We start from the raw sequence: 12431 nt of genomic DNA, 5'->3' as shown, positions 1-12431 counted from the left end.
TTTTTGTGAAACCATGGATAAATCAAAATTTCACATTATTTTTGAATGAGTTCTGTCATGGAGCCAATGCTGCACAGAGAGCTTGAAATATCAATGGAGTGTTTGGGAAGGATGTGGCTAAGGAACACACAGTATGCCAGTGGTTTAAGAAGTTCCATTCTGGTGATTTTAAACTTGAAAATGAGTCATGTGGACGACCTGAGACCAAGGTGGATTATGAGCTGAAAGCTGTAGTGGAAGAGAATCGATCTCAACCTATGCACGAATTAGCGGCAAGGTTTGATGTTACTATTCTAACGATATTGGACCATTTGAAACAAATCAGCAAGGTTAAGTAGCTGTATAGATGGGTACCACATGCATTAAACAAGTGTCAGAAGGAAAATTGTCTCAAAACTTGCCTTTCTTTGCTGGTACAACATAAAGGTGAGCCATTTCTACACCTTATCGTTATATGTGATGAAAAATGGATTCTTTTTGACAATCGCAAGCATTCAGCACAATGGTTGGATAAAGATGAAGTGCCGAAACACAGTCCCAACCTGAATATTCATCAAAAAATAGCTAATAGTGTCTGTTTGGTGGTCTAGCACTGGTATTATCCACTATAGTTTCATAAAACTTGGTCAATTGATGACAGCTGATGTCTACTGCAACCAATTGGATGAAATGATGAAGATGCTTGCCATTAAGCAGCTGAGATTGGTCAACAGAGACAAGGCAATCCTTTTGCAAGACAAACTCGACTATACGTCACACAAACAACACTGCTAAAACTACAGAAGCTGGACTTGGAAACTCTCTGTCATTCAGACCATATTCACCAGAACTTGTACCAACTAACTACCACTTCTTCCAGGCTTTGGGCCACTTCTTGCAAGAAAAATATTCAATATTCAACAAGCTATGGAAAATGCCTTTTGCGATTTCATTGCCACTTACTCTCCAGGCTTCTTTGCTGCTGGCATAAACAAGCTACTGTTAAGATGGCAAAACTGTGTTGATAGTTTAGTCGCATACTTTGATTAATTGTACCACTTCTTGTTTGAGATATAATAAGCTTTTGATTCAAAATTGGACATTTCATATTTAATGACCTAATAAATCAGGCCAAACCATGTCCTTCCCCTAAGATCCAACACTGCTAGTATTGAAACTATCATCACCAACGCCAGATGACCAAATAGACAATTCTAGAAATGAGCTTTCCTAGCACCGTGGGATCTCCTGCTGGTTGCTGGCCTGCACATGCATTCCATGGAATGATCTTTGGCCAAAAGGGGGAACTGAGGGCTGAGCTCTGACCTTTATTTTTTCTATTGCCCAAATTCCTTCCTAAGAGGCCTGGTGAGTCACGCCTACAAAAGATAAAAACCTCATTAAATGTGTTTTTATTAACCCCATATAATGTAGCTTACTTTCCAATCTGATTTTGCTATACCATCACATGACAGAAAACCCCCTTATCTGAACCTCATCATTCCTTTCTACTGATTCCGGGTCTTTAGAAAAAGCTTAACTCTTTCAACCAATTGTCAACTAAAGAATCCCTAAAATCCAACTATGACTTGTAACCCCGCTTTGAGATATCCTGACTTTTCAGGCTTAACCAATATATACCTTCCATGTGTCAATTTATGGTTTTACCTATAATTCCTGTCTCCATGAATGTATAAAACCAAGCTGTACCTTCTTGAGACCATGTTCCCTGGGCTGCACCCGCACATATTTGGCTCAGAATAAACCTCTTAAAATTACTTTACTGAGTTAGGAGGTGTTTTTTCAGTAGGGAACCACATCCATCTTTAAGAGCGCGAATTGGTGCATTTTGACGAATGTCTACGCCTGCGCTTAAGCACTACCCTGGGGAAGATACTGGGTATTTCCATCACCCGAAAAGTTCCCCGTGCCCTTTGCCATTTCACCTTTGCCCTCGTGCTCCAGCAAACTCGGTTCCGGTATCTGTTCCCGCGGATTTTTTTTGTCTGGTCATGGATGTCGCCCACAGGGGACCGCACGTTTACACCTTTGGTGTCTGGCTTCTTCCCACCCGTGTTTGAGATCTCCTCAGGGGAATGAGTTCAAACTCCCAACCAGTGGCTCTACTGATGGACCAATTGATCGATCAGCCACCGAGCGTAGAGGTCCCAGCAGACTGCAAGGCACGGAGCTGGTGCCCAACACGAGGTGGATTTCCCTGCACTGGGATCCACTAGGGGGTGGTCAGGCGGCTGAGGCCTTGTGGTTTCGGCGCGCTGGGCCCAGTTCTCTGCGCGGGGCCTGGCCTGGCCAGGTCGGGGCCGCTCGGCTCAGCTCGACTCGTCCCGTCCCGGCTCGGTCCTGCTCGGCTCCGCTCGGCTCGGCCCGGCTCGGCCCTGCTCGGCCCTGCTCCGCCGGCCCCGCGGGAGGGCGGGCGGCGCCGCTGGAAGTGACGCGGCGAGGGCGGGGCCGCCGGCCTGAGGAGCCGCCGCCACCGCCGCCGCCTGGGCCGGGAAGCAATGTAGGAGCCGCCAGGCCGTCCCCAGCCCTGCCCGGCCCGAGCCCCGCGGGCCGCCGCCGCCACCATGAAGAAGCAATTCAACCGCATGAAGCAGCTGGCCAACCAGACCGTGGGCAGGCGAGTGCGATGGGCCGGGCCGGGCCGCGCTGGGCTGGGGGTCGCGCCGGGGCGGGGGGCGGGACGGCTCCTCTTCGGGATCGGTGGCTCTGGACCGGGCCGCGGCCCCGCCCGAGGCCAGCTGGGCCCGGGGCCGGGGTCTGCGCCGCGGCGTGGCCGGACGCCGAACTCTGGGCAGCCCGCCTGCAGCCCCGCCACCGCCCGGCCCCTGAGACCTGCCGGGGCGGGCCGCCACCTCCGCCGCAGCACCCCTCGGGGTCCCCAGTGCCCATTGTCCCTGCCCCGTGCAGCATCGCCTTCCGGGACTAGACCCGCTCCGTAGGCTCTCTTCCCCGGGACCGAGCCAGCCCGGGCTCGCCGCCTCGAGCCAGGACTCCGAAAACTTCTGTGCCCGTCGCGGTGACGAGCGCTGTGCTTTGGGGGGCGGTATTCCCAGCCTTTCCGGGCTCACCCGCCGTCGCGAGCCCTTCTACAAGTGCATGGTGGCAATAGATAACTGGAGAGTGACTGAAGCCGGTCGGATTTGCTTAGTGAGTTTCAAGATGCCCTTTGAGGGAATTCGGAGGTGGTGCTGTCTCAAAACCAGGGCTAATAGTGTAGGAACTTGACTGCTGCTGCAAGTTCTTGACATTTAGAAATTTGGAATTGGGAGAAAAGGATTATGGAGACACCTTGCACCAATTAAAAAAAAAAATTTTTTTTTCTCACCTTGGATTTGGAAACTGATACTTCTCCATGTTCTTTTGGTGCTGCTTGACTGCTTGACAGGAAGCATTATTGATTCTGAAATGACAGAATAGACCAGAGTTTTGCAGATGATTAGGCTGTTGGAACAGGAATGATTTGTGGTTTTGAGAGCTTCGAGAGGTGATTGTCATGTGCTATATGATCTGGGGCGAGTATTTCAAGGTCTTTCGGGGCAGCTGTCTGTTCTGTACCAATTTGCTGTTTATTCTGCGATATTTCTGAGATATGAAAGTGTGAATTTTTCACAGCTCTTGCTTCTTTTTTTCAACAGTTAAGGGGAGTTTGGTTTGGCTGAAGCACATGGGGGCACTTCTTTTTTTTTTAGTGTATGAAAATACTTTTACTTCCTCTTGAGTTTTCTATATTTGCTTTTTTACTGTTTCATTTCCCTCAACTTTTTGCTTAGTTTTCTTGTGTAATTTTTTTGATACTCCACCATGCTATCTTGGTGTGCATTTATCAGTGATGAAATGATTCCAGAGTTAATCCCTGCCCGTTAAAGCCCAGACATGCTACTTTTCTGTTATTTGCAGGAAAATTAAGGAAATAATTCTGAGAGGAAAGTAGACACAAGTAGTAATGGGGGCTAATGTTTCAAGTGAATCTAAAAGCAAATGAAAATTTCTGATGAGTTTTGTACCCCACTCACTTAGTGTTCTCAGCAATGTGTCCTGTAGAGCCAGTATTTATGGTAAATGCTAAGGTACGTTTGTCAAATTGGCATTTTGGTCTGTTTTTACATTGTGTCAGGCAAGGGATGTTTGCTTTTCTTATACAAAGTTCTGAGACTTCTAAATCTGCAAAGCTATTTAGGGTCTTTCTGGCTCCTGCTTCCTCTTAGCCACTTCTCCTTTCACGCTTTTAAATTCCAGCCCTACTTGCCTACTTTCAGTTTCCAGGTGAGGCCTTACTTTCTCTTACCTATTAGTCTCTACCTGGATTTCTGGGAAGCCTCTTGTATGACACCTTCTTTGTACCACCTCCTACTCATTCTTCAGGTCTCCCAGTAAAGGTCTCTGTGCTTCTGGAAGGCCTTCCCTGATGCTCAACATAGACTGGATCTCGGTCCTGGGAGTTTTCCTAATCTCATGTAGCACCTGCTTTTCTATAATGTAATTGCCTCTTTACTTGTCTGTGTTCGGCATTAGACGAAATGCCTTGAGAGTCCTTGCTATATCTACTTTGATTCCCAGAGTCTGCTTTGGTTCCTATCACATGGTAGATGCTTGATAGACATTGTTAATTCCTGGACTCTAGTTCTTACTAGATTGCCTTGGTGGTGTGGGTCCAAGTATGGGAAACTGTGAACTGGATAGAGTGGATGGTGATTCATACTGGGACTGTAAATTCTGGGCCTGACCTTTGACTGTTTGAAAATCTTTATTGCTAGGTGCCAGTGGAAGCTGAAACTATTACAGAGCTATTAAGGGAGTGGCAATTATGTACCCAAAGTCAGAACATGGGTTCTTACTGGGAAACCTGTTGCTTCCCTGGTGTTGATTTCCTAGATAGTTTTTATTTTTTTCTACTTAAGTAATCATAAAGGACCAGGGAAGAAAAATGGAGGCAGGAGAGAGACTAGAATTGTTACTGTGTGGAAGCAGATGGTTGGTGGTCACCAGAATCGGGATTCTGGGTGTATTTGGGTCAACATGAAGGCTAGAAAGCAAAGGGTTTTTTCCCCCTTGTGATCTAGATGGAGAATAAAGTTCTATATGTGAATGGCATGTCCATTGCGTGTTTATCAATTCTTTGAGTTCTAGGTGGTGTCATGCAATGAGGTATTCTCCCAGAATGGAGCCGTTGTAAGAAATCCGACAGTAGGTTTCCGACATGGGATGGACATGTAGAGAATTAGTAATGCCTGGAAGGAGTGAGTTCTCATGATGCAATTTGTTTACAATGGGTGGATGAGTCTATTTGAGGAAAATGGTCTATGTATCACAGGGGCAAGGCTTATGAGGTGGTCTCATGATATGGGTGTCCCAAAGGAGAGAATTAGGATGGTTCTTTTTGTCCACTTGCCTTTTGTTGATTCATACATTCAATAGACACTTGTTGAGCCCACACTGTTTGCCACTGTGCAAGGTATTAAAGAATTAAAGGTGAATATGACATGGTTTCTGTCCTGAAGAAGCACAATAGCTATGTGGAGGATATAGGCAAGCAAAAAAAAAAAATTATTAATGTGCATGTTAGATAAGTGCTTATAGAGGGCTGGCTGAGGCACAACCTAGCAGTCATTGGCTAAAGGGAGATACCAAAAGCTTCCCAGAGAAGACAATTTGAACAGAGCCTTTTTTTTTTTTTTTTTTTTTTTTTTTTGAGAGAGTCTCGCTTTGTTGCCCAGGCTAGAGTGAGTGCCATGGCATCAGACTAGCTCACAGCAACCTCAGACTCCTGGGCTCAAGCAATCCTACTGCCTCAGCCTCCCGAGTAGCTGGGACTACAGGCATGCGCCACCATGCCCGGCTAATTTTTTCTATATATTTTTAGTTGTCCAGCTAATTTCCTTCTATTTATAGTAGAGACGGGGTCTTGCTCTTGCTTAGGCTGGTTTCGAATTCCTGACCTCGAGCAATCCGCCCGCCTCGGCCTCCCAGAGTGCTAGGATTACAGGCGGGAGCCACCATGCCGGCCCTGAGCAGAGCCTTTGTTTGTCTTCCATCTTCAAGGACGTCTTTTAATTTTTTTTTTTCATTGATTAGACCTCTTTTGGTTGTAAGAAAACCCAACTCAAAGTGCCTTGAGCAAAGACAGGAATTCATTAGCTCATATGTGACCAAAAGAGTGCAAGAACAGTGGGCTTCAGGCTTCACTGCTTCCAGGGGTTCCACTCTTTAACAGGCTATATCCATCCACTGGGAGACTCCTCAGTCTTTTAAGTCCCAGAGGGAAAGAATACTTTTCTCCCGGTCACTGTGGCCAAAGTCCCAGTATTGGCTTTGAATGTTTCTGGGTCACATGCCTGTCTCTGAAAAAGGAATGGAGTGAGCCCCACCTAAGCCATATGGACGGGGAGTAGAGGAGAGCTGGTTCCCCAAGGTAAGCTAGGGTACTGTTACCAGCAAGAGGGGAGAATGGGTGGTCAGGCAAGGAATAAACATCATATTGTGTCTTTTGTAGTCCTGCTTAAAAGAGAGATGTTTTGTTTCTTGAAAATGCTTAGATACAGATAATCTAGTGGATGCAGATGGTGTTTTGGGGGAGGTGATGTCCTGAATAGAGGACTGTGTGCACTAGGATGAGGAGAACTTAGGTCGTAAATGTGTCAAGGAGAAAAGGAGTTGGAAGGACCTAACTAGAGAGCATAGTACTTAGGCTGTAGTAGGGAGTGCCTCATTGGGGGCTGATTTCTGCTGTGATGGAAGTTTTCCCTGGAGGCCTGAATGCTTTCCCAGATAGTTGTCTTTAGATAAGCCAAAGTACAAACCCTAATGCCTATGGGGTCAGGCCAGTAAAATAAATGAGTGACTTGGGCCTGGCAAAGGCTGGAGGTATGAGGCCAAGGAGCTGTGTGGGAATGTGGGCAGACCTTTGGAATTTCAAGAAAAGATCTGCATTTTAATTAGATGGCATTTAATTCAAATTAAACAACCACTTGAGACACTAGACGGGACTAAAAACAATGCAGTACTGAGAGGCCAGATTTGGCCTGTGGGTCAGCCATTGGTAACCACTTATCTAGAAGGACCTGGAAGTTACCATTCTCTGTTATTCTTTTTCCTTTTCCTCTGTATCTTATCCTGATATTACTACATTCTCAGTTCTTTGGATTTGTGGAAAGCCATCCTTTGCTTTACTGAAATCTTCAGAAGGTCTGATAGTAATAATCATCAACATTACTATAGGGGTTTAGTTTACAAAGTGCTGTACTAAACCACCTGGCTAGATTCTCACCTATTGGTGATTATCATTTCTCTTTTGTAAAGGAGGAAAAATGATTTGCCAAGTTTGCACAGTCACTAACTGGTCAAGGCAGGACTTGGGTCCAGGGCTTCTGACTCTGGATCCCATGTGCTTTGACTACAGAAACTGGGCTGCCTTTTCATCAGCAAAGGATTAATGTTTATTAAATGTTTTCTGTGCTTATTAAGCTGCTGGACCAGGTGGTTTGCATAGATTTATTTCACTGCCCTCTCACAGCAACTCTCAGAGGTGATATTATTTATTCCTGATTGAATGATGAGGAAGCCAGAGATCAAAGAGGTCAACAAGCTAGTAAATGACAGAGCTGCAGATCCAAACCCAGATTTCTGATTCTGAAGCAGCTATAAACCCTGATCACAGAGATCTAATGACCTTCTCCAGGAGTGGAGGACTCACTACCTCATGAGATAGCTGGATCCATTACCAGCAGCACAAATTCTCACACTGAGTTAAAAGGCATGTCTACTTTCTGATCCCAGAATGGTCCTCTGGTGCCACATTGAATAAATCTCATTTCTCTTCCATGAGACAGCCCTCTCTATGTTTGATGATCACAAACCTTATCCTTACTTTGCCAGCAGTAACATTCCACATCCTTCCCCTACTCCACTGTCTCCTTTTCCTCCCACTGATTTTTACTCTCCCTTTTCTAGGGGAGCTCAGAACAGTATTTCTGAGAAAGGGTAGTAGCTGTGTGTGCTTTGCTTCCATCTGAGTGGGTTCTATCCAGCCTCTTCGTAGAGCAGGAGTGGAAAGAAGTCCTATATCTTTGTCGCTTCCTCTCAATTTGCTCTTTCATGGCCTCATTATATAGTTTACATGTTGTGAAATCCTAGAACATCAGAGTAAATACTCTGAGGTGAGTGAAAATCCATTCTTCACTGGGGAAAAAAATGAGCCCTGAAAGGATGTGGTTATTTAGCATAGTGATCCAGGGTAATGTTGGGTATCCACCCTTGTATTTGGACAGGTAAATGTCCTTGGTTTCCCCTCCTCTCAGCCATTTCTCTGTGTGATCTCAGCTCCATAACTATTACCTCTTGGCTGATGACTGTTTTATGCCTCTAACTCTGGCATTTCTTCATCTCTAGATTGATGCTACCATCTCTGTCTTGAATGTCTCTGCTGACATGTCCCACTAAAATTGAACTCATGAACTTCATCCTCAAATTAGTCTCATTTCCCTGTATTCTCTAGTCCTTGGGTGAACAAACTTTGGTCACAGGTTAAATCCAGCCGACTGCCTGTTTTGTAAAACAGGGTTATTGGAACACAGCTACTTATTACTGCAGCAGAGTTAAGCAGTTGCCACAGTGACCCACATGGCCCACAACAGAGCCTATGGTATTTATTGCTGGCCCTTTATAAAAAGTTTGCTGACCCCTGCCCTAGGGCATTGAATGCCATCACCACCACTTCCTCAGTCACCTGTCAATCCCCCTCTTTCTCCTCGATCTTCTCATTTCCAGGCTATCACCATGATCTGGCAGTTCTTCCTCCTTGGTTATCTTTTGACTTGGTCTCTGTTTCTCAGTGCCTGTGCTTCTTGTTACCTTAATCAGGAGCTCACTATTTTTCATCTAGACTCCAAACTTTATCTTCCAACTGGCTGTGTTGGCTTGAGCTGGATTTTATCCCTTTTGTCAGATATCTAGGCACCCCACCTGTTTCACATGCTCAGTCTCCATTTTAATGATTATAGCTGTTCCCCTCTAGATTGTTTTTTTCTGATGAATTCTCTTGGGGTTAGAATCCATACATCTGTAGGAAATTAATATTTATATAGCCATAGTAATGCCAAATTGTCTTTTAGATGATAATGCTATCATTTATTTTATAATGCAGAAAGTAATATTGTACCATAACATAATGCACATCATTATGCATGGCATGAAGAATATCATTTTTTTGTTTGTTTGTTTTTTTCTTTTTAACCTCTATGAAAACCTGTTTGAAGAATATCATTTTCACCATCACCTTAGTATTATGGCATTAGATAGTGCCTTTTTGTTTTGACACAGAGTCTCACTCTGTTGCCTGGGCTAGAGTGCCTTGGCGTCAGCCTAGCTCACGGCAACCTCAAACTCCTGGGTTCAAGCAATCCTACTATCTCAGCCTCCCGAGTAGCTGGGACTACAGGCATGTGCCACCATGCCCGGCTAATTTTTTCTATATATTTTTAGTTGTCCAATTAATTTCTTTCTATTTTTAGTAGAGACGGGGTCTCGTTCTTGCTCAGGCTGGTTTCCAACCCCTGACCTTGAGTGATCCTCTCACCTCGGCCTCCCAGAGTGCTAGGATTATAGGCGTGAGCCACCGCGCCCGGCCTTAGATAGTGTGTTTTAAAAAATTTGTTACCTATTTAAATTATTTTCCATTAAGGTTGGAATATTTATTCTTATATTTGTATTTATATTTCCTTATATGATTTTTCTGTACGTGTCATTTATTTGTCATAGAATTAGTGTTTAGTTTTAAATTTCATTGTTCAGTTACCAATTCAGTTCAACAAATGTCTACTGGAGTTAAAATATATAACCAATATAGGGGCTGAGGTTAAAAATATAACCAATCCCTAGGGATTTGAGAGAGGAGACAGACATACAAACAGTTAATTTGAATATAACCAGTTGTACCTATGCTAGCAGACCTTAGATGTTGTTAATGAAATCTTAATGCCATTCCTTGATTTATTAATGTATTTTAATATAAACAAGTTGACATTCTTGTTCTCACACATTACTTAACAAGTACAGTGACGGAATCTTGAGAGAGCACACTTATAACTAGGTGTAGGTTTAATGCACGTTTCAGAAGACAGCAGATTGGAAGTTTCTATCAGTATTGCTCAATATTCATATCTGTGATATATATGAGAATCATCTTATGAATAGGTAGAGCCTATTTATGGAAAATAAAATGAGGCACATTTGATAAGAAAACAATATTCAGTTCATTTCAGCCATTAAGATTATATGACTGTGTTTCCTATGTCGTGATATTTCACAATAATTGCAGCTTATTGATTATTTGCATTGGTTACTTTTTTAAAAATTATCTTAAGATATTTGTTTCTGCCTCTCCTTTCCCACAGTTGTTCTTTTTAGGTGTCTTCCTTATCAGAGATGCCTTTTGGTCCAGTAGTCAATTTGATCTCTCCTTTAATGTTTTATTAGCATTTCATCTATAGTTTCTCTGTGTTCTTCCACATGGTTCAGCCAAATGTATGCTTCTTACAGACTTTAAGTCATAATCCTAGACTAGGTAAACAGGTGCTCAAATGAATATAAATTTTTAAATAAATAAATGTTCGCAAATGCACAGATATTCTTCCAAGTACCTATCAGCTACCTGTCACCTGTCAGTGTGAACATGTATAAATCAACCAGCTTGGATTTCACGTGGTCATCGGATACTTACAGATGCATAGGCTGAAGTGGCCACTTGAAACCATTCCCATTTGTACCTCAGGGAAATCCACTGAAGTATTTCTATTTCACTAGATAAGGTTAGTGCTAGGATAGAGGGGGCATGGGCTCAGGCATGGGGTGGGCTTGGGGTTCCTCAAAGATGTGTCTGGGGGTTCACTGAGGGCTTCTCTGGCTACGTAACACTTGAGCAATATTGATAGCAGGCAGGTAGAGATAACAGGTGATAGAGAAGTCCAAGAGGGCAGAAATAGGGGAAACCTAACACTGAAAATTTTATGCTTTAATATTTTTTTTGTCTATAAATTGGAAAAAGGCAACCATTATCTGATTCTTGGGGTGGGGAGGGAGAAAGTTGAGAAATGGTAAGAGAAGTTTTAATAGAGCATAAGTGGCAATATGTTAATGTCACTTCTAAAGAAGTGGTTGACAGGTCACAAGGCAATGGACTTAATTGTAGGCTCCAAATCCCAGGGCAGTCTTTAGGAATAGAAACCTTATTGCTGGTAGATTTAGATGGGGATTCTAACCACCCGCTTGTCAAAAAAACCTCACCCTCACACACAGATTTGCAGACAGTCTTCAAGCCCATGGACAAGAACCCCAGGATTAAAGAAAACCTATCAACATGGATGGCCTAGTAGAAACCTACTCGTTATCCGAGAGATGCTTAGCTACAGTCCCATATTAGGAACTGCTCTCTAGAGAAATGTTGTTTATAGATATCCACCTCATGCATGTGTTTGTGTGTGTTGTTCTGCTAGTCTTCAAACATACTCAAGTTCTTAATGAGAGCCTTTCCCCCCCCAAAGCAGAAATGTGGTTCTCTCTGTGGTGAGATTTGGTGATTATCAAATTACTTTCCCTTAAGAATCAGCTTTTTTGGCAATTAATTCAGTCTTTAAAACTTTTAGATGAGGGCTTTAAAAAACTAAAACAGCTTTAGGGTAGTTGGAATATAATAACAAATATATTGGATTTGAGTCTGAGGGGACTGAGATGCTGTCTGTGCTAGCTCTCTTTCTGACACTGGCCCAGTCAGCCTCTGTGCTGTGTTCCCATACCTGTGAAACACAGCTCTGATACAGCACAGGAAAAAGCTCTGGTAGGTTTAAGAAGTTGACGTGTGATAAGGCATCATAAGATGGTGAGGAAATAGTAAAAGATGACAGGTTAGTATCGAGAAAAATAGGTTAGATTCCACTTCACCACTATATGCCAAAATAAATTCCAAATGGATTAAGTGTTTCTTGTAAAAAATAAAATCATAAAATAAATAGAAGAAAATAGAGCTTATTATGGAAAATACTCCATGCTTTGGCATAAAAGTGCAGAGAAAGAACAATAAAAAATAACCTGTAGATTATAACGTTCCTACCTTTCCAGGGCCATAGTGATCCAGGGTAATGTTGGTTATCCACCCTTGTATTTGGACAGGTAAATGTCCTTGGTTTCCCCTCCTCTTAGCCTTTTCTCTGGGAGATCGCAGCCCCATAAGGTAACCATAAGGTACCTTGTGGTTGATGACTCTGTTTTATGCCTCTAACCCTAGCATTTCTTCATCCCTAGATTGATGCTGCCATCTCTGTCTTGAATGTCTCTGCTGACATGTCTCTGGACAATTCTCTCCAGCTCTTTTATTTTCAAATCAGTTGGGTAGTGAATTGCTATTTGCAGATCCATTTATTCTTAAGGCGAGAGTGTCTGTG

The 12431-nt window shown here is 43.5% G+C and overlaps 1 protein-coding gene across 4 annotated transcripts in view; it reads left to right on the top strand.

The window, feature by feature from the left end:
- Positions 1–2441: 2441 nt before the first annotated feature.
- Positions 2442–12431, top strand: part of ARHGAP17 (Rho GTPase activating protein 17) — an 80361-nt gene continuing 70371 nt past the window's right edge. For all 4 annotated transcript variants that reach the window (XM_012780137.2, XM_012780134.2, XM_012780136.3 and 1 more), the window contains exon 1: positions 2442–2617. In XM_012780137.2, the coding sequence (XP_012635591.1) occupies positions 2565–2617 (53 nt within the window). In that variant the 5' untranslated portion in view covers positions 2442–2564. The remainder of the gene's footprint in view (positions 2618–12431) is intronic.

Source organism: Microcebus murinus, chromosome 19 (genome assembly GCF_040939455.1).
Source record: "Microcebus murinus isolate Inina chromosome 19, M.murinus_Inina_mat1.0, whole genome shotgun sequence".
NCBI lineage: Eukaryota > Metazoa > Chordata > Mammalia > Primates > Cheirogaleidae > Microcebus > Microcebus murinus.
Note: the sequence above shows the minus strand (reverse complement) of the source record. Positions and strands in the feature narration are given on the sequence as shown.